Genomic DNA, 19,412 nt, shown 5'->3' with positions numbered 1-19,412 from the left:
CAAAACTTTTCAAACACATTATGAGTAAATTGCTCAGGATGGCCTAAGGCATTCATGGTAGCTTTTTGAAACTGCACATTGTACGAGGTTGCTTCCCAATGTCTGGATGTAAAGCACTTTGCAAGCCTCTATGTTGCTCACAGTGCATTTGAAGTCCTTTTAGAGATTACTGGCATACGGAAACCAGTGCTGCGAACGCTGCAGGGGAAATCTAACGTAATGGTTCTCTCCTTGTTACATAGACAATGTAGGAGGGTGACAGTTATAATAATAGCACACTGACAAAAACTTCCATGCAATTTCTAGTCGTAACAATGTGAGGAATGGCATTCAGCGATGGAACTGAATGGCGTCAAGTCAAGGGAATGAAATTGACACGTGGCGGTTGGTAATCAACGTCGGCCGTGCTGTATGAATGTGTCTAGGTTGTCTCTCCTAAACCGTGAAGTATTTACTCTGTTGATCTAAGAAAAAAGTTGCCCTTAGTAACCGAGTGTCTCTCGTGACCAAATCATTTTCAATTGTTACTTATAACCAAGTTTCTTTTGTAATGAACTTTTAGTATTTTTATTAATCTAAACACATTGACACAGCAGTATTTGAAACCTGCTTCACACTTACTTGTGCGTGCGCAAGCACGTGCGCCACAGTGATCTGTAGTTGGGGACAACTTCAGAACTGACATTTCGACCTCTTATGCTAGTGCACATAATTTAGTGGTGGTGCACTCTTTAGAGACGTCATTAGATGGATCGTTGATTATCTTTCTGATGGAGTACATGGGCAAGATTGTTGCTCTATTTGTGGAAACAATCAGCTGTGGTCACCTAGGCAGCACTTCCTTTGTTTTCTGCTACATGCTGTAGATAAAATGGACCCTTTTAGGGGCAAAGCACCTTGGGGCTGAGCTTGCGACGTACACTCTGTGTAGCCATCTAGTGGTCAGCTTTCAATGGCGACCGCTAGAAGCACTTGCAGCGACCCCTCTCCCTCTCTCTCATTCCAACCATGTATACGTACATGTCATTCGCAATGAACAAACCGAAGGCTCGCAAAGCCGAAGCACCGCGAAGGTGTTTGCAAAGCGAACCTGCAGTTGAGAGCTCATGAAGCGGGGGGCAAAACGACAAGGCAAGCGAACCCGGAGTTCTTGAAAAGCTAAGGTGAAACACAAGAAGCCTATGCTACTCGTCGTGAATGGCGCTGACGCCCGCTTCAAGCGTGAATTCTTCGGGCACAGTTTTAAAGTGTCTGATTGTTGGTGGTTTGATAACAGCGTCGCCAAGATTACAAACATTTTCACTCGTTATATGTGATGTAGAGTGGGTAATGCGCGGTGGTTCCCGTTTACCCGATGACCCCCAGTGCTTCGCCCACTCGTCATCGTTCACTCCGTGGATAAGCAGTGTTTTCTTTTTCCCCAAAAGCGGGTGTTGATAATGTGCATAATCACTCCTCGGCATATTGTGTTATACCTAGAATGAATATTTCACGCATCTGGGTTTACATTAAACAAAATGGAAGCTAAAGACAGTTGGGTTGTTAGAAAATACATACAAAATTTGCCACACAACGGTAGCTTGCAAGGTTTAGCCCCACATAAAGGCAACCTTACTTTAACTTAACCTTTTCTTTCAATACGAATTGGCAAGGCACCCTTACTTCAACTTAACTTCTTCTTTCGTTACAAATAAATTGACGTTTCATTCAACTACAATCTAACTTGGCAATTCAGTTTTTTAGGCAAGTTCCCTTGTTGAACTTGTTATTATGCTTTTGCTGTGGCCAAATGCATTGACAAGTTTCATTTTGTTTTTATTTTCAACAGAAACCATGGTTATGGGACACGATGCACTGCTGGTATGACTATCCTCACCATGTGAGTAGCGTCTTAGATGACGTGAAAGTATTTATAATAATAGCCTTTCGGTTTCTGAACGTATTGCAAGCATAGCTGAAGTATAAGACGACACCTGCGCTTTTGCAACAAGCTTCAGCTCTTACAGTTTTATCCCAAGATTTTTTAGCACCCACGAATTGTTTGCCGACTGTGTGCGATTCGGCATCGCAGTTGGAACTTTTGCACCAATAAGGCAGTAATTTATGTTTGCACTGCGTGCGTGTTATAATGAAATGAATTAGTTCTGATAAAAAACAACACATTTGATGACAGGGATACCTGTCATTTGATGATAGGGATGATGATAGGGATAGGGAACACATTTGATGATAGGGATGCACACCCACACGTTACCATTACGCTACGTGTGGGTGTGCATTTAAATCATGTTCTTGTTACGCTGTGCCCATAAAAATGCTGAATAGATCTACAATTTACCTATGCGTGAAGGAAGAGATTGTTTTCTCAGGCTGTAGCTTATTTTAGGTTTTCTTTGCAGTGACTTAAATGTCAACATAAGAGACCTTTGGTGCAGTGTGCCTGGCGCAGGACAAAAAAAAAGTGACATTTACTTGATATGCATGGCACTGTGTGTGATTTATGTTGCTTTTTGTCATGCATTGGGTGCACTATGATGAAGTGTTCTAGTATCGCATACCCATGGACCCGACGTGCTACTTTAGTGTATTACAGTAAGGCCCCACTGTAATTACGTTCAGGTGGTAGTCACTCTTGCTTTGTTATAAGTGTCCATTATTTTGTTTTGCTTACTTGAAATATTATTAGCTAGTGCTAAAGAAGCAGCAAAGATTTTCTTTTTAACTATTAGGCAAATAGGTGCCAAAATCTGCCGTGTTGTTCCAGTGTGCAAAGCATTTCCTGCCATGTGTCATCACAGCAAGATGATTGCTTCCGCTATCACAATGGCCACTGGAAAGCTTTAGCACCAGGGGCCCCTAGTCATTGGATCTCCATATTTTTGTGGTTTTCACACTCTTCCTGCTTTTTTTCTCCTTTTCTGTTTGCCAACTGCCCCAAGGAAAGTACAAAGGTCACAAGAGCCTGTGTGAGCCGCTTAAGGGCCCCAACTAAAAAAATGTGGTTCATTTTCATCTTAGTCTCTCCTTTTCCTGTGGTAGCATAACATGTTATAATGTTACTTGGGTGTGCTGCTAGAACATTGCAAGTCTTGGGTTTTGTGAAACAATTATTACATTACGCAAGTAGGCGCTCACAAACAGTGACAGGCATTTCTCTATGCTGCCATCCGGTGATGGGCTTTGTACTTCATTACAGGCTTTCAGTGCTGTACTGGCACATTCATAAAATGCTGGGAAGGCTAGTAATGCTTGGGCAAACAAATAATGGCATCCCTTGTTTAAGAGAAATCTGCTAAATAGCACTACTGCCTCTTATAATATTGGTTTTGTACTTTTCCACCCTTTTCATTTCTCTCTAAATGGAACATATCTTCCTCGTCTCTTCAAGTTCCAGTTAGAGAGTTTGCTGTGGTAGTCATAGCACTTAAGTATTTTATTTTGTGTTAAGTTTCCATAAACGGCTGTGTGGTTTTGTCCGAGGCTGTGACAGAAGTCAAGAACAACGAGAAATATAAACGGATTGGTATGAAATTCGGCTGCACATGCATAGTTATTGTAGTAGCAGATATGAAATTTTGAGGCAGCCCACATTTTACTCAGTTTGCGGAAATTGTGAAGTTGTCTTCAGTTCCCCTTGTTACCTGTTGCGACTGCATGTCAACTTTTTTAGTTTGGGCAAGTTTGCCGTGAGTTAATTGTGCACATGGCTGGACAAGGCACCAGCTAATTGTGTAGCGAGTAGCGGAAGCTTTGGTACTACTGTACGTGGCGTCTCCGAATTCCTCTTTTAATTTTGTGTCTACTGTTGTAGCTTGTGTTGAACTGGAATGTGGTTTTTTTCCCTCCCTCTCCCATTCTGCAGGCTGTCACCAATGACCTTTGGTGGTACTACATGATTGAGCTGGGGTTCTATGTGTCACTGACAATGTCACAATTCATTGACACCAAACGCAAGGTAAGGGGGACATTTTTCTCTTTCTCTCTGTTACTCTGAGTACTTACTGCCGCATTAGTTGACTCTGGGAAGTGCACCTCTGTGAATATAGCCTTCTGCAGAGCTGTGCTGAAGCTGCATTACAGTTGAGTAATCCTTCTTATCCGTCTCCCGCTTAAGAAGATCGAGAGGGCAGAGCAATTCTCGTCCGAACATCGCTCTCGCCGGTGTCATACCTGTGGTAGTGTGTATTGTCGTGTGCTGCCGATACAGAAATCTTGCAAGTCGGCACTGTATGGACTTGTCTGCATCTTTCAACAGCGCTCTTTTCAGCTCCGCCACATAGCGTTCTGCCTGGCCGTTTGTTGCCGGATGATATGCTGGTGAGGTTGCAGCCTGTATGCCGTTCGACGCATAGAACTGCTTGATCTCGTTGGAGATGAATGCTTTTCCGTTGTCGGAGATGACCTTTCGGGGAATGCCGAACGTTGCAAAGAGGCTTCGGAGCACGTCGATTACAGCCGCGGATGTTGCTTGTGTCACGTGCCGGACTTCCACCCACTTTGTGTATGCGTCCACAACAACTAAGTAGGTGCGTCCGAGTAGTGGCCCCGCGAAGTCAACGTGCACCGTGTTCCATGCTGTCTGGGGACGGTCCCACGTAGGAATAGGAGCTTTGGGTGGGCTCTTTTGCGTTGCTTGGCATTCACGGCACTGTCGCACCGTTTCCTCGATCACCTTGTCCATTCCGGGCCACCATACGTAGCTCCTTGCGCACTTCTTCATGGCTACCATGCCTCTGTGACCCGCATGCAGAAGTGCCAGAACACGGGATCGTGCTGAGCTCGGTATGATCACTCGGGATCCAAGTGTGATGCACTCGCGCTGTAGTGCTAGTGCGGTCGCTCGTCGTCGGTAAGGAGCAAACTCATCTCCAGTGAGTTTCTCCACTGTACCATCCTGCACTGCCTTGTACAACCTCTGCATGATGCTGTCTTGTTGTGTCAGGCGTGCTATCTCGGCAGCAGTCAACGGAGGTCTCGATAACGCTTCGAACAATAGTACGTCACCTGGAGGCCAGGGTTCATCGAGACGTTCTTGTAATGGCAAACGGCTCAACGCATCCGCGTTTTGATGGTTCTTGCCACGCCTGTAGATTATGCTGTAGTCATACGCCGATAACTTGATGCACCATCTGGTCATCCGTGGAGAAAGGACTTGAGCCGTTGGCTTTTGTGGACCCAGTATGCCGAGCAGTGGTTGGTGGTCAGTGACGAAAGTCACCTTTCTTCCCGCAATATACTTGTGGAACTTGTGGGCTGCAAACACCACAGCAAGGCCTTCTCTGTCCAATTGAGCATATTTGCGTTCTGCCGGCCCTAGCGTCCGAGATGCAAAAGCGATTGGCGCCTCTCTATTCTGGTCATCACGTTGAGACAGAACAGCTCCTATGCCATATGGTGAAGCATCACAAGAGACAAGAAGCTCCTTCTGTTCGTCGTAGTGTGCCAGTACGGTCTGACTGAGCAGCAATGCCTTAAGCTTGTCAAAGGCTTCTTGATGCTTTGTCTCCCATCTCCACGTGGCGTCCTTCTGAAGAAGCTGGTATAGTCAGCTGGCAACTGTTGCCCTGTTCTTCAAGAATCTGTCGTAGAAAGCCAGCATTCCGAGAAATGATTGAAGCGCTTGTTTGCAGTTTGGTGCTGGAGCGTCCGTTATGGCTCGAACTTTCTCTTCGTTTGTGTGGACGCCTGTCTCGTCGATTCGGTGTCCCAGAAAGAAAACTTGTCGCACCGCAAAGCAGCACTTGTTTTTTCCGAGGCGCAGATTGTAGTTTCGTAGCCTCTTCAGCACTTCTTCCAGTCTCTCGGCGTGTTCCGTGGCGTCTTTCCCACTGATGATCACGTCATCTAGGTATGCGCACACGCCTGTGATGCCTGACAGCATTGTCTCCATAAAACGTTGAAAAATGGCTGGGGCTGCAGAAATTCCGAAAGGCAATCTCTTGACCCTGTATAGTCCCTTCAGCGTGTTCAGGGTCAATATCTCTGCTGTCTCTGGCGTCACGTGAAGTTGCTGGTACGCTTGTGCTAAATCCAGGGTGCTGAAGACCTTGCCTCCCCTCAAGTGGCTGAGCACTTCATCAGTTGAGGGAAGTGGGTAGTCTGCCTTCTTTGATACCTGGTTCACTGTGCAACGGTAGTCGCCGCATATTCGCAACGAGCCATTCTTCTTTCGAACCAGTACGAGAGGCGTTGCCCAATCCGAATGCTGTGCTGGCTCGATTATGCCTTGACTTTGCAGTCGATCCAATTCTGCTTCTACAGCTGACCGGAGCGCGAAAGGAACCGGCCGTGCTTTTAGGAACTTTGGTTTCGCTCCTTCCACGAGGTCTAGTTGTACCGCTGGACCGATGTGTCCTGATATGTCCTCGTCGAATACAGATTGGTACTTGTCGAGAAGCTTCGAAACAAGTTCATCGCCGGATACATCATTGATGCCCGTGATCTGTATACCCAGGTGAGGAAACCAGTTTCGTCCAAGGAGGTTACAACCTGCTCCCTTGATGACAACAAGTGGTAGTGTCATGGTTTTGTTTCCGTGCGTAACAATCACCGTTGCACATCCGAGAACTCGAAGAGACTGTCCTGACCATGTGCGTAGGAGCATGTTGTCGGTCTGAAGCCGTGGTCGATCATCTGTCCACGTAGCTTTGAACGTGACCTCACTGATGAGTGTGCAGGCTGCACCCGAGTCGACTTCAAAATCCAAGAACTTGCCATGTACGCGTAGCCGAGTCATGACCTTCTGTGTGCTGAACGCGTTGGTTACGGTGTTGAGCTCGTAAAGGGCCACGTCTGATGAGTCCTGCTGAGTCGACACTGGTGCTGAGGCAGCTGTCGAAGTTCCTTGTTGGGGATATTCGATGCTGTTGCTCGTTTTTGCTTCTTTCCGCTTTTTCAGACAGGCTTTTTCAATGTGTCCGCGTTTCTTGCAGTAGTTGCAGGAGACTGTCTGGAACTTGCAAGTGTCCGGATTATGTAGCGCGTTACAACGCCAACAGCGTTGTTTCTTCTTTTGGGCAGAGGCACTAGAGTGACCTTGGTTGTCTATCTTGCATGTGCTTATGCAGGATTCGTGAAACTCTTTAAATTCGGTTTTCACGCGTTTCTGGTCTTCGATGGCGTTTTCAGCTCGCAGTGCAAGGTCGAAAGCTTTCTTGAACGTCAAGTCCTTTTCTGCGAAGAGCCGTTGCTGGACCTGCTCGTTCCGAAGACCGCAAACGAAACGATCACGCAGCATGACGTCCATAGGCAGCATTGTCGGATTCGCTGCAGTGTCTGCGCTTGTCCCGAAATTGCAATCTGCTGCTAGCTTCTTGAGCGCCGTGACGTAATCACTGACCGTTTCGTCGTGCTTTTGGTCACGTCGCTGGAATCGTGCCCTGCAGAAGACCTCAGACGGTTGTGGATCGAAATGAGCCTTGAGCATCTTGACTATGTCCTCGTAGCTCACTTGGTTGGGCTGCTTGGGTTGAACGAGGGCGCAGACGATGTCATAAGTCTGTTCCCCGCACAGCGTTAGCAGATGAGCACGTTTCTTCGATGCGTCCGTAATCTCGTTAGCCTCGAAGAAGAACTGTAGCCTCCCATACCAGGATCTCCAGGAGCTGGGGCTGCCGCTGAATTCGGGTAGCCGACCGAAGTCGGGCGTCGCCATGTTATTTCCTTGACGTCGGTGGAGTGCCGATGAGTCGATCCAGTCTTCCTCGTCGCCAACTGTTACGTCTGTACAGCCGCTTGTGACTGTAGACGATTTATTAAAGGACAGGAAACGTGAACAAGTTCAAAGGCGTAGCCCAGGCGTTGGGGTCACTCCTGGCCAGCGTTCGACGCCAGGCTCGCGCTCGTGCCACAGCGCCAGTGCCCCGCGCGCACTTCGTTAATGTCGTCTTCTAAGGCGACATGTCATGAGTAAAACACGTTTCTGACTAAGAGAAATGTAGAAGGAATAGATGCGTAAGGGCTCTGTGGTTATGTAGCACATAGTCACTTGATACAAATAGATGCATTGTGTGCCGTCCCCTCTCGAAGAGAGCGGCCAGGAGCCGTGTTTGCCTTTCAAGTGCCGCCAAAGGAAGTCGGGGGGACGCTTAAGCCCCTAGTAGGGGCTACTTCTACGTCTTGAAAATCCTTTTTCTTTTGTTATGGCCACTTTAAATGGGCGCCGCAAACGACCTTCAGAGCGTCATTTGTCATCTTCTCTGTCGGCTCACGGAGAGAGTGAAAGCACCGGTCGTCGACGGAAGAAGAAATGCCAGGCGGCGGGCAGACTCACCCTACCAGCCCGAGCAACAGCACCGCTTTTTTACGGGGACTTACTGAGTGCTTGTGAATGTTTGTTAAAATGTGACCCCAATTCCCATTAATTAAGGTTACTTTTGTTTAAATGTTCACAAGTGTTCGACCGTTAACTGGCTGGATAGCGGACGATTTGACCCGTCAAATGCGAGCTGCGAGACCAGCATACATTGTAAACCTGTGAAATAGGCATACTGACTTGTGACCACATTTCTTTCACTGTGACTTAGCCCTTTTATTTTTCTGCTGTTTAGCCACACAAATGTGTTGGCACAGGGAGACATGAAAAAGTGTGCCAGCGTGTCAGTGTATAGGAGGAGGCCACAACGTTGCCCAATTTGTCAGCTGGCGTTCATGTGTATGTGGTCTAGGAATGGAAAATGTGCTTGGCCTTTTGGTGTCTCTTTTTTTTCCCTTTTGCTTATGCAAGTCTGAGATGTCATGAAGGAAATGTTCTGACATAAATCTTCATACCACGTCATGTGTTCCCAATGCGATCTCATCAGTATACCTATGTGGATAATTCATGCAATGCACGGATCAAGAGGGCGGGGCATCTCTTCTCCTACGCAGGACTTCTGGCAGATGTTTGTCCACCACATCCTCACCATAGTACTGTTGTCACTGTCATGGGCCTGCAACCTGCACCGCATAGGCAGTCTGGTGCTCATTGTGCACGACTTTGCTGACGTGCCACTGGAGGTGAGTTCATTCATAAAACAAGACTTGCTGCCTGGAGCATGCCTCTTAAAGGGATTTCATTGTATAACAATTAGTTTCATGTGACAGCTGCACATGCACCGTCTGATACTTTTACGCTGCCTAGAGTGTACATGAGACCACACACTACAGCATTCTTTTCCACAAAATTTGACACTACAAATCACTTAACCAAAGCATGCATGTGTCGTCGAATCTCCCATGATGCTTGCATTTGTAATGAGCCATCTGGGAGTTGCAAAACTATTCAGTGATTTCCGACACGTATTTTGTCTGAAAAGATAGGTTGGTCACGGTGCAATCATAGTTATTGCAGTAGCAAATACTTCATCCTAAGAGAATGCCATTTGTAATGGGCAAAAGACATAAATAAGCATGAGAAAATGCCTGAAAATGATCTTATGTTTCCTTCCATGCAGGCAGCTAAAATGGCCAAGTACGTAAAACGTCAGCGCCTTGCAGATGCTGCCTTCGCTGTGTTCACCCTCTGTTGGTTGGTGTCCAGGCTGGGGCTCTACCCGTACAGGTGAGCTGACATGGAGGACACTGTTGCTCTTATGTACTGCCCAATAGAACCACAGTCACATTTCTCAGTGTGACTTCATCATTCCACATTGAGGTGGGGAGCACAGGCCTTAGAAAGCCAAACATTGGGAGAAAAATGGACCTCTGAAAGCTAAAATTTTTTAATCTACAACTCTATTACTCAGCAAAATTCCTGCTTAACATGAATTCGTACGCGAATGCCAACCTTCCGCAACTTTCGTTCAGATGGCATCGAAATATTTATTTTTGTACTGCTGCTTCTAGTTTCCAACACTGCTTCTGATAACTGCAACAAATGACATGTCGCTCATTATTTGGTCCCACTGTTGGCAATCTTGCATCTTCTAAACTTTTGCTGAATTTTATGTGTTGTTTTGTGGTGAAGCAAGTTTGGAAAAGTTGGTGCACAAGATAAGCGTGGTATCACGTTCAGTACTGAAACGGGAGAGAACCCTTCTAGTGTTTGTCTCAATGGAGCTTTATTCCTTCTGTATCAAGAAGTGACGTGGAGAGGCGCTTGTCCATGTAACGTCTTGTGTTGATCTCTTTGGCGCTTTATATCTTCAATAACATGCGCCAACTGGTCCTGCAAAATGTTCTCGAGCACCGTTTCTGATGTTCCTTCTGCAACGCTTTGGCACGACCTCTTTGCGAATGATTCTTTGCAAATGTTGTTCTACTTCGTCACGTATGTGTGTTTTATATTCTATGTTTATGATTGGCACTTCATGATTATGTTAAGGTGTAAGTCCATTCTGCCGACTTTGGGATTAAGCAGAGAAAGACAGTACTATTCATTGGAGGGAAAGATCCAGCGTCCTCTCTTTAGCGGAGCCTGTGAAAAGAGGTTGGGGGTGTAATGGATAATGAGCTGGTTTTCCAAGCGACATCTTTGATTTACTGTCATGGCCAGGTACAGTGAGTTTAGTAATGTGGAAGAGCTTGATGTACTGTTGGGAATGGTATTGGTGGGTCGAAGCATATTGCCATTTGCCAGTAAGTGCTGGAGAGAGTGATGCACGCTGTCTTTGGCCTTTGCAGGGTCATCTACTACACTATGTTTGAGGCAGTGAAGGTGATCGAGATGTTTGCTGCCTACTACATCTTCAACTCACTGCTGGTCGCCCTGCAATTCCTGCACATAGTCTGGACTTGGATGATTGCTCGAATGGCGCTGCAGGCCATTACAAGCAATGGGGTGAGTAGGCCCGCCCACATAAACCATTCACTCCTAAAAGCAAACAATCTAACCATTGAAGCAAAATTCATATCTTGGCAGGTTAGAAGAAGAGCTGTGCACGTAGCAAAATTTTCTGATCTTTCTTGAATATTTTTACTTTGAAGCGAAATTACAAAAAGAAATTTGAGATTCAAAGCCTGTTCTAAATTATATAGAGTTATTTCAAAGTCACTTAAACTGTTAAAATTTTGTTTCTAATTCAGTGTTTGTTTTTTTTCGAATGAATAAAACACAAAAAAGGGAAGCAAGGAACTATGAAATATTGAAAGTAATCAGATGTGGTCGTTTGCTGTGCCGGCTAGTTCCCAGCTCCAAGGGTTATGTTTTCCTACAACACCAGCACCATATTTTGCCGCAATTACGGGTGAACGGCAGGCACCGCTGCTGCCAGTGGGGGGGGAGGGGGGGGCGTCTTATGGTCAGCTAAAATGTGTGCCTGCGGGCAAAAGACACGCTTCACTGCACAACAGTAGTGACACCCAGGCAGCATGTCACTTGGTTCTTGCAGCATCAGCGTGTCATGATGTGACCATTTGCTCATTCTTCTATTGCAATAGCAATTGTATCGACACTCTCGGCTAAATTTTGCCACCGGCGTTAGCGTCGACGTCACTCATCGTATATGCATACACATCTATATGTATGTTGCATACCTGCCAACTCTTCCAATTTTCTCGTAAAATGTACGATTTCGACCGCACTTACAACTTTACGAATCTTGCCTGATATTTCATTTTTTATAAAGAAATGATAAAGCGTGGCCTCCGCGATTGGCTATGGCGCATTGCCGTAGCTAGTCGCAGAGGCTACAAAAATAGCGTTGTGCTATATTCCGACACCATATGTATTGGTGTTATCATCATCACATACCTGCCAAGTCTCTCGCATTGTCTGGGAGACTCCCGAATTTCGACCGTTTCTCCCGTTTGTACAATTGCCATGAAAATCTCCCGGAAATCGAAATTTGTGTGTGAGATCTGGCCGCATTGACAAAAATGCTGGTCAGTCCATTCCAAGCTTTTTGCGAGCCCACCACATTTCATTAGAAACGAAATTGAGAGGCGTTCATTTAACCATACAGTAGAGTATCAGTGATGCGAAAGCGCGCAGGTACGAATTCGTTAAATTCCCAGCCAAATTCATGTGTTCATTGAACCGAAATTTGAAAGGCCGATCGAGAGTAGCATGCTCGAAGCTTCGGAAGTATGTGGGCGGCTACGCACGCACTGTCTTCTGCAGTGCGTGCCAAAACCGCTGTGGACAATACCGTGGTCGTTCGACGCCATGTATGGTGGCGACGTTACTGACAGAGCTCCGAAAGTGTGCGCACGGCCAACGCTCGACCTGTCAAAGCAACGCTGCTTTCCGCAAATTCTGTTGGACAAAACTGAGGCAGTTGCGATAATAGATAGCATAAAACGACTCAGTTTTAAAGGCACGTGGAAGGAAAACAAAACTACAGTTTGCCTCAACCGCCACGCACAAAACTGCGATCGCGGCGATGCGATAGCAATCTACGAGCTCCAAGGCCACGTGGCTGACGCAGTGGTAGATTAAACACAGCAAAGGCATAAAAAAGTTTAGAAGTGTTTTGGCGTTTCTGTCCAAGGAATGTAGTAGCGAGCAGAACTAAAGCTTTGACTTGCGCTTCACGGCAGCCAGCTGCGCCATCCCGTCTGTTCACGTGTGAAGACATCCGCGAGTTGTTGACGGAATTGACATTTTTGCTAGTTGTTTTGATGACGCGAAATTGCGGGAGCATTTGCTCTCCCCTTTTAAAACTCTCAATTTAATGGGAAATCCTACCCTCGTGTGTTCGGCCAATCCAAGCCATTATGAGACCACAACGCCGCTGTTTGCGGTTGGGACCCTCTACCCTCCTCTTGTTTTTCGCAATGTTTCTTTGTTGTTGTTTTTGTTCTTTTTGTGCTGCAAAATGGAAGGAAATAATTCAGCGCATCGATTTTGACTTATCGCGGCAAAACATGATTTCACTCAAGTAAAGCCAAATCCATCACAGCTACAAAAAAAAAAGTCGGTACCTCCCCCCCGCTCGGGGGTTTAACGAATTTCTCTGTTGCCAGGTTGGTTAAATACAAGAAAGAAAAATAATTCAGAAAAAGATTCCTTCCGACGCACGGAATCGAACTTGGGACCTCTGAATCGCGTGAGTGTGAGGCGTTAACTACTGAGCCACAGAGGAGCACCTCCTCCGTGGTTCAAACGTTCTTATATCTACTACTTATCGCTGGTGATGGGCATTTTGGGTAAAACTACTATCGTCTTTTCAGCATTACCAGCGAGATGGCTCACTGAGCATGCGTTACCAGATTGTCACGACGTGGCGGCACGCGCTCTCATCTCCCAATCTCCCACGCATACTTACCCCCGAATGCAGAGATGTTACTTGGCTCGCGACTTCAACTTAACTTGAGCAAGTCGGCACGAAGCAAGCAGCGGACTTCAAAACGCCCAAGTCAGCCTTCGCGTTTCATAGATGCTCAGGCTGTCTTGCTTGGTCAAGTCAAGAACGAGCTTGAAAGCAGAAACACGCTGCTTGCCTGCTAACGAGGGTATTAATGAAGTTGTTCGCGTAAGGCATGCATTACACCAAAAAAAAGACCATACGTTTTAAAATAACTATAAAAACGAAGGGCCACAAGCATATTCTTGCCATTTTACGGCTAACGAGCGGCACGTGGTGCAGGCTGCCACCACAGCGATGCGCAGTGTTGCTTCTGTAAAGCGTTCGTTGTCCGCTGGTTTTAGTGGCCACCCAAATGCGGTGCGTTTCTCCATGGTTGCTTGTTTGGAGGCGAAACAAGCATCGCGTTGGGTTCTTTTGTCGTTTTTTTTCCCTCAATCGAACGCCATGGCATGTATTTGTGCTGACCTGGCTCACGAGGTGACGCGATTTTCACGGTATTTGCCTTTCTGTTCGCCTGTGTGCATGCCTGTAATAGGCTAGGTCGCAGTTAATATGAAAAAAAAATACAAGTTCTGGGAACAAATGTGATTTGTATCTTTTTTGTTGAGCTTGGTAAACAAGAGAAAAAGCGGGGGTCAGGACATTGCCCTCAGCAGAATTCTGTCTCGTGGGGTGCAGCAATGTATCGCTGCATGATGGTGACACGGATAAAAAAAAACCCGTGATAGGGGCACCTCTTTCTTATGTGTGTGTAATTTTACGTAGCGTTGTGCTACAAGCGATGCCTTTCTGAGCGAGAAACAGCGCCCTAGACGGGACGAAAGGATAGACGAGGCACACGGACACAGCACCGAGTCATTTTTTTTTTACCGAAAGAGACAGGAAATGTCGTCGTGTTATAGAAAAACAGAAATAGCCTTTGCGGTTACGGAACACTTCGGCGTTGTCGACACTGGGGCTGTTATTAGCACATGTGGGTAGTCGACACAACCTGTAACGCAAGGGAACTCAGCCACTTCATAACAGTCCGCCGGCTACGGAAAGCGCACCAGCATCGCGTACAGGTGCTTTGCGATGAGTAGCGTAACTTTTCCGACTGCACGGCACACTGTCGACTACGGAATGTGGACGAAATTTCCGGTGACTGGTTGGAATGTGCCAGCGCTGTAAAACCTGAGAGCCATCAGTAGCTGTAACACTGGATGCACGGGCTGTCTTCGGTTGTCCCCACTTTCACGGAGCGGCAACATAACGAGCAGCTGCCCCACGGCGTTCTTCATGAATCCGTACCTAGCGTGGAATTGTTGCTCGTCGTACAACTCCATCGGATTTCCTTGGTCAGGTAAAGCGGTTCCAAGAATCTTCGGCAGGCAGTGCGCCTCAAAAAATGCTACGCTTATGGCGAGGCAAGCAATCTCAAAAGCGGCCACCTTTCACGCGACGTCCATTCGAGAGGTGGCCATGTTGGAATAACGCGTGAAGTCGCTTTCAAGCTAGCCCCGCAGCTGACTTGAAACTTGTCCTGACTTCGACCGAGCTAAGTCGCCTTCAAGTCATCCGCAAGTTCGAGAACGATTTATGGTGACCGGCAAGACTTTCTTGAGTCAAGAACGAGTCAAGTACGAGTCAAGTAACATCTCTGCATTCGGGGGTTAGACTCGTGGAGAGGAGACGCTCTTGTGAGCACTCGCTTATCTCTCGGTGGAAACAATTGTACTCTTGGGGCTTTCACTGGAAGGATTCTGTTGTAGTTACCGGGCGCACAACGGTCACCACGCTCATAGCACTGTCTTCGTTTGCGAAAAGGGCGCACTTTTCAAACACAGCGAAGTAAGAACTGAGACATTCATTCGCGTTCATTCATACCTGTGAGTACATTTCGTGCGTCGTTTGTGCTTGAGAAACACAGGGCACACTTCGATCTGCTTGCCATTCTGCGTGTGACCTTCCAATTTGTTGCTGTCACGTTCATTGCTTTGCCTTAGCGGCAATGCTGCGACTTTTTTCGGTAAAACAAAGAATTTAAAAACTGCCAGTGTGACGGCGTTTGCGATATGATTTGTCTGGAAAACAAGAGCATTGAAGTCTTCGAACAGCGTTTTCGAAGTAGGCGTTGCTGACAGGAACTCGGCCAGCAGTGCTAGTGCGCAAATTGCTGGAGCAATTGCCAGTCAGAACTTCGCGTGCATCGCGAACTGCATCAAACTGGCCTTTATTAACTATGTTATATTTTCAGAAAAAAGGTATAAATCATGCTATGCTGACTGTGCAAAAAGCATGCGACGTGCTGCCCACGTGTCACCACTGTGTTGCAGTGAGCCACGTCTTCTCTTCCGCAGGCGCACATTTATGTCTATCACAACCCCCCCTCACTCTCTCTCTTCTTTTTTTTTCTTAAGGAATCGTGGTTGGAGTGCTTCATCTGTCACTCATTGGTATCACTATGATGCACTGCCTTATGGCTCCTAAAGTCTGCCGTTACCGCAAATTCGCAGCAAAATCTGGATCGGGAATCCGCACATAGCACCAAAGTTTTCAAATTAAATAAGCTTATGCTGACCGCCGCTTCAAATCATCCACTCAAACCTATATTGTAAAATACAGGAAGGAAGAAATCCGTCCAGTTAAACGAGATTTTGAAATAACCGAATTCGAAATAATTAGGTTTTACTGTACTAAAAAAAACTATCTCTGCAATCTGACACCTGCAATCTTAAATGCGCTCATAAAACATATGTTTGAGGTTCGTTTCTAGGCCACCGATTGGTGGCGCCCGCGATGTTGCTCCAAAGCACCTCACCTTAGGTTTAACTCTTGATCCGAGAGAGCGCTGTCTACTGCTTGCACATCTTGAAGTCACAGCTATAAAAAATAATGCTACGTAGTAATGCATTCGCACTCGTTTTGTGTTCATTGGTCGATAATGACTTATAATAAAAGTACACTTTAGTTTGGCTGCTGCAAGTAAAACCTCTATAAGCAGATTACAATAGTGTGCTGCGAACATTCCAGGCGGGCTGTGGGGCCAGCGAATAGGGGTTCTGCTAACCAGAACTTCAAACCTCGTGACTGAGACCGCCGAGAGATGACTCTTTGCATTAGGATTGAGCAGGACGTAATTTGAAAAATCGGGCACCACGACCATGCAATACATGACCTAGCTTGCTGCTCAGAGTTGTGACTAGGGATAACTCGACTCACGGCGGCGGTGTACAAGATGCACATGAACAGGGCGGCCAAGAACATCGCATTAGGGGACAGGCGAAAGCAAAGAAACTGAAATGCACTTTTTCGTAAGCTACGAATCCCATGGCCCACTGGTTCCTTGGAACAACAGGTAGGCATTTTGTGCATTGCCAGAGATCTCCCCGACCAAGCTAATTGCACAGCAACCACTTGGAGCACAGGTGGAAGCGTCTAGCAGTTTCGCACGTTGTCTCCCCGAAACAAGACGCTGAGCATCATATGTTACACGTCCATTTACCACGGTTATATTTATTTTCTGCTATTATAAGCTGTTATGTTCATTTTCTGGAAGTTTGAACAGTTCAAATGGTAAATATTCAGTGCTAATTGATTCTATAGCAAACACCGCTAGAAAAATATTCTCACACCTCTAGTTAGAACCAGTCTCCGCTGGCATGCACCTTAAAGCAGAAATGAGATAGTTGTTTCGTTGAAGCGAGGCAGCGAAGGCAATAGGCATTATGAGGGACTTGCAATGGTAGTCATTAATGCTGATAAGATGCACAAAAATGCTTAACACATAGTACTGCTAGAATGAAACAAAAAAAAGCACATTCTCTATGTTGTCTGGATATTATAAGGTTCAGCTGTCCATCTCCATTTGCCTGCTTTTTAAGCTAAGCTGTCTCTGTTCTTCAGTGTTTCATTCATAATTAATGATTTTTGGCATGATTGCTACTTTTGGGGGAATTTGTGATGATTTAGCTACTTCCTGGCTCTCTGATAATCTTTAGTCTGATTACTTGGCAGCAGGCGCGGTTGAAATTTCACAGCTGCCTGTGATGTTACTGTGTTGAGCATGGGCGAACATGTTGTGCTTGAAGGAGAATAACTTGTTGAGAAAGACTCACTTCGTGTACGCAGGTCAAGGACTTGCGCAGCGATGATGAGTCAAGCAGCCAGGAGGACGAGAAGACCTCTCAGAACCACGATTCCGGCGACTTCAAGCGGCATAAGAGCCGCAAAGCCGACTAGAGCCGAGCCAACCATAAAGAAAAGGGCCATGCACGATCCCCCGTGACAACTGCCGACATGCATAGACACTTGCGGCTCTACGTCCCCTGTCAGCCCCTCTTTTTCACCCTTTTCGCTGGCGTTTTTGATTTTCTATTTCATTCTCCCTTGTTTTTTTTTTTGTTTTCTTAATATCTTCTGATGCCAGTTAAATACCTTCAGATGCCAGTTACTGTAAGTTGTGTGGCGAGGGGTAGGCTTAGATTATACTCGAAAAGATTTCAGACTCAGGGTTATAGGGTGTGAATAAGAACCGTGTAGTGTCTCTCTTGTACGTGCAAGGGAGTTATGGGGGTTCTGCTATTTCCTTTTCCTGGCTTGCAACCACGCTGCAAAAGCTTAAGGTCACACCATTGCTGGCGTATGTAAAAAATAAAGATGTTATTGATGTCGTTTAGATAGCCATGATCGAGGCATATGTTCAATGAGCCTCTGGCGGACTTTGCTCAAAGCTTGGAGTTCACCATACCTTATTGCACCTTCGACATTTTGCACTGGTGTGCGCTGGGGCACGTAGGTGTACCACTTTGTCCTATTATCAAAGTGCCTTGACACCCTGGTGGGCACTAGTGCGATGTGTTGAAGACACCTTTAGTACATCCAATGGTTGCCTTCATAATGATGCAAATATTCCTGCATGCACCTGCAGCTGTTTTTTGAGCCAAGTCATGAAAATATTCAGATCTATGATTTTCATTAATATATATATTTTTTCCTTTTCACTTTAAGCTCGAAAATGAAACTGTATGCTTATTTTCTGAGTAGTGAAATGTGCCGCATGTATTTAAGCAGACATGTGTAATCATTATATGGAGTGCGTCTTATGCACCTAGGTGCCAGGCCAGCCTTTTACTCTTGCAGCGTGGTTTTCTGATGTCTTGTCTTCTGGGTTCCTCATTGTGTTGGGCTGCACAGCAGGCAAGTCTGTTCTTCCGCCACTGCACGTGCGAAACCTCTCCGGGCGCCACGAACTTTGGCCACTTCCTCACTATGTTTTGATATGAGTGTCTCACATTGCGGTGTATGGTCTCAGTTGGATTCTACTTACCCTCGATAGGAGAGGGCAGCTTGCATAGCCTGCAGATGCAGCCATATGTGGCGGCATTCAGTGCCATAAACTCTAATATTGTGCGTGTTTTAATCCTTTGCGACACAAGCTTCACTGTGAACATGAGAGTGATAACTGAGGCACAGAAGTATGGGAGGTCCCGAAAGAGAGGAAGTGGTCACAGCGCGAGCGGTGTCCCTTTACGTGAGATGGACAGCGCGGGTGGTGCGGTGTGGCTGGAGTGGGGGCAGCATGTGACAAGCTGTGTGCACGCCCGTGGGGCGGCCCCTCTTGCTGCCAGGAGAGGTGGGCCGCTTCCGATTCTTCTGTCCTTGTTCTCTGTCCTCTGTGCTGCTGCACCGTGGGTTGGAAGGTTTTCTTGAACAGCAAGGGTTAGCCGGACCTGGGGGCGTCTGCCGTGCAAGCAGTGCTGCTAGCACTGTAGCCTTTCAAATTTTGTTTCAAACAAAGATTACTTTTCATGCAAGGTATTGCAGTTCACCAGGTGCATGATCAATTCGAAGGACTCTTCACACTGTGTTGCAGATGTGTGAGAAGTTGAGTTGTCAAAGCTCAAAAACGCAATTTGCTTGAGGGATCGATAACTTCTAACGGTTTTGATGTCTGCAGGCAGCATTGAACCGCTCAGTTCGTCTGAAAGCTGCACGCTTTGCAGTGCGGCTTGCATGGTGGGGGCCCCTTTTTTGTTGCTATTGGTGCGTCCGTTTGCTCGAGACGGGCTTCTATGTGCCTAGTGCAGCAGGACTTCTTTAGCTTCTGTTTCATTGACAGCACATAACTTCAGCAACCCAGGAGGTCATAGTATAATAGTTCTGCAGCTTTTGCCAAGGCTCTCCCCAGAGCTTGTCACCTAC

At 46.5% G+C, this 19,412-nt stretch overlaps 1 protein-coding gene across 1 annotated transcript in view; it reads left to right on the top strand.

Annotated features, from left to right (window-relative positions):
• LOC119159735 (ceramide synthase 6) overlaps positions 1-17,886 on the top strand; it is a 36,614-nt gene extending 18,728 nt beyond the window's left edge. The window contains exons 4-9 of the mRNA XM_037412579.2: positions 1,829-1,879; positions 3,863-3,955; positions 8,869-8,997; positions 9,435-9,541; positions 10,603-10,759; positions 17,340-17,886. Coding sequence (XP_037268476.1) covers positions 1,829-1,879; positions 3,863-3,955; positions 8,869-8,997; positions 9,435-9,541; positions 10,603-10,759; positions 17,340-17,450 — 648 coding nt within the window. The 3' untranslated portion in view covers positions 17,451-17,886. The remainder of the gene's footprint in view (positions 1-1,828; positions 1,880-3,862; positions 3,956-8,868; positions 8,998-9,434; positions 9,542-10,602; positions 10,760-17,339) is intronic.
• Positions 17,887-19,412: the final 1,526 nt, after the last annotated feature.

This window comes from Rhipicephalus microplus, chromosome 1 (genome assembly GCF_043290135.1).
Source record: "Rhipicephalus microplus isolate Deutch F79 chromosome 1, USDA_Rmic, whole genome shotgun sequence".
Classification (NCBI taxonomy): domain Eukaryota; kingdom Metazoa; phylum Arthropoda; class Arachnida; order Ixodida; family Ixodidae; genus Rhipicephalus; species Rhipicephalus microplus.
Note: the sequence above shows the minus strand (reverse complement) of the source record. Positions and strands in the feature narration are given on the sequence as shown.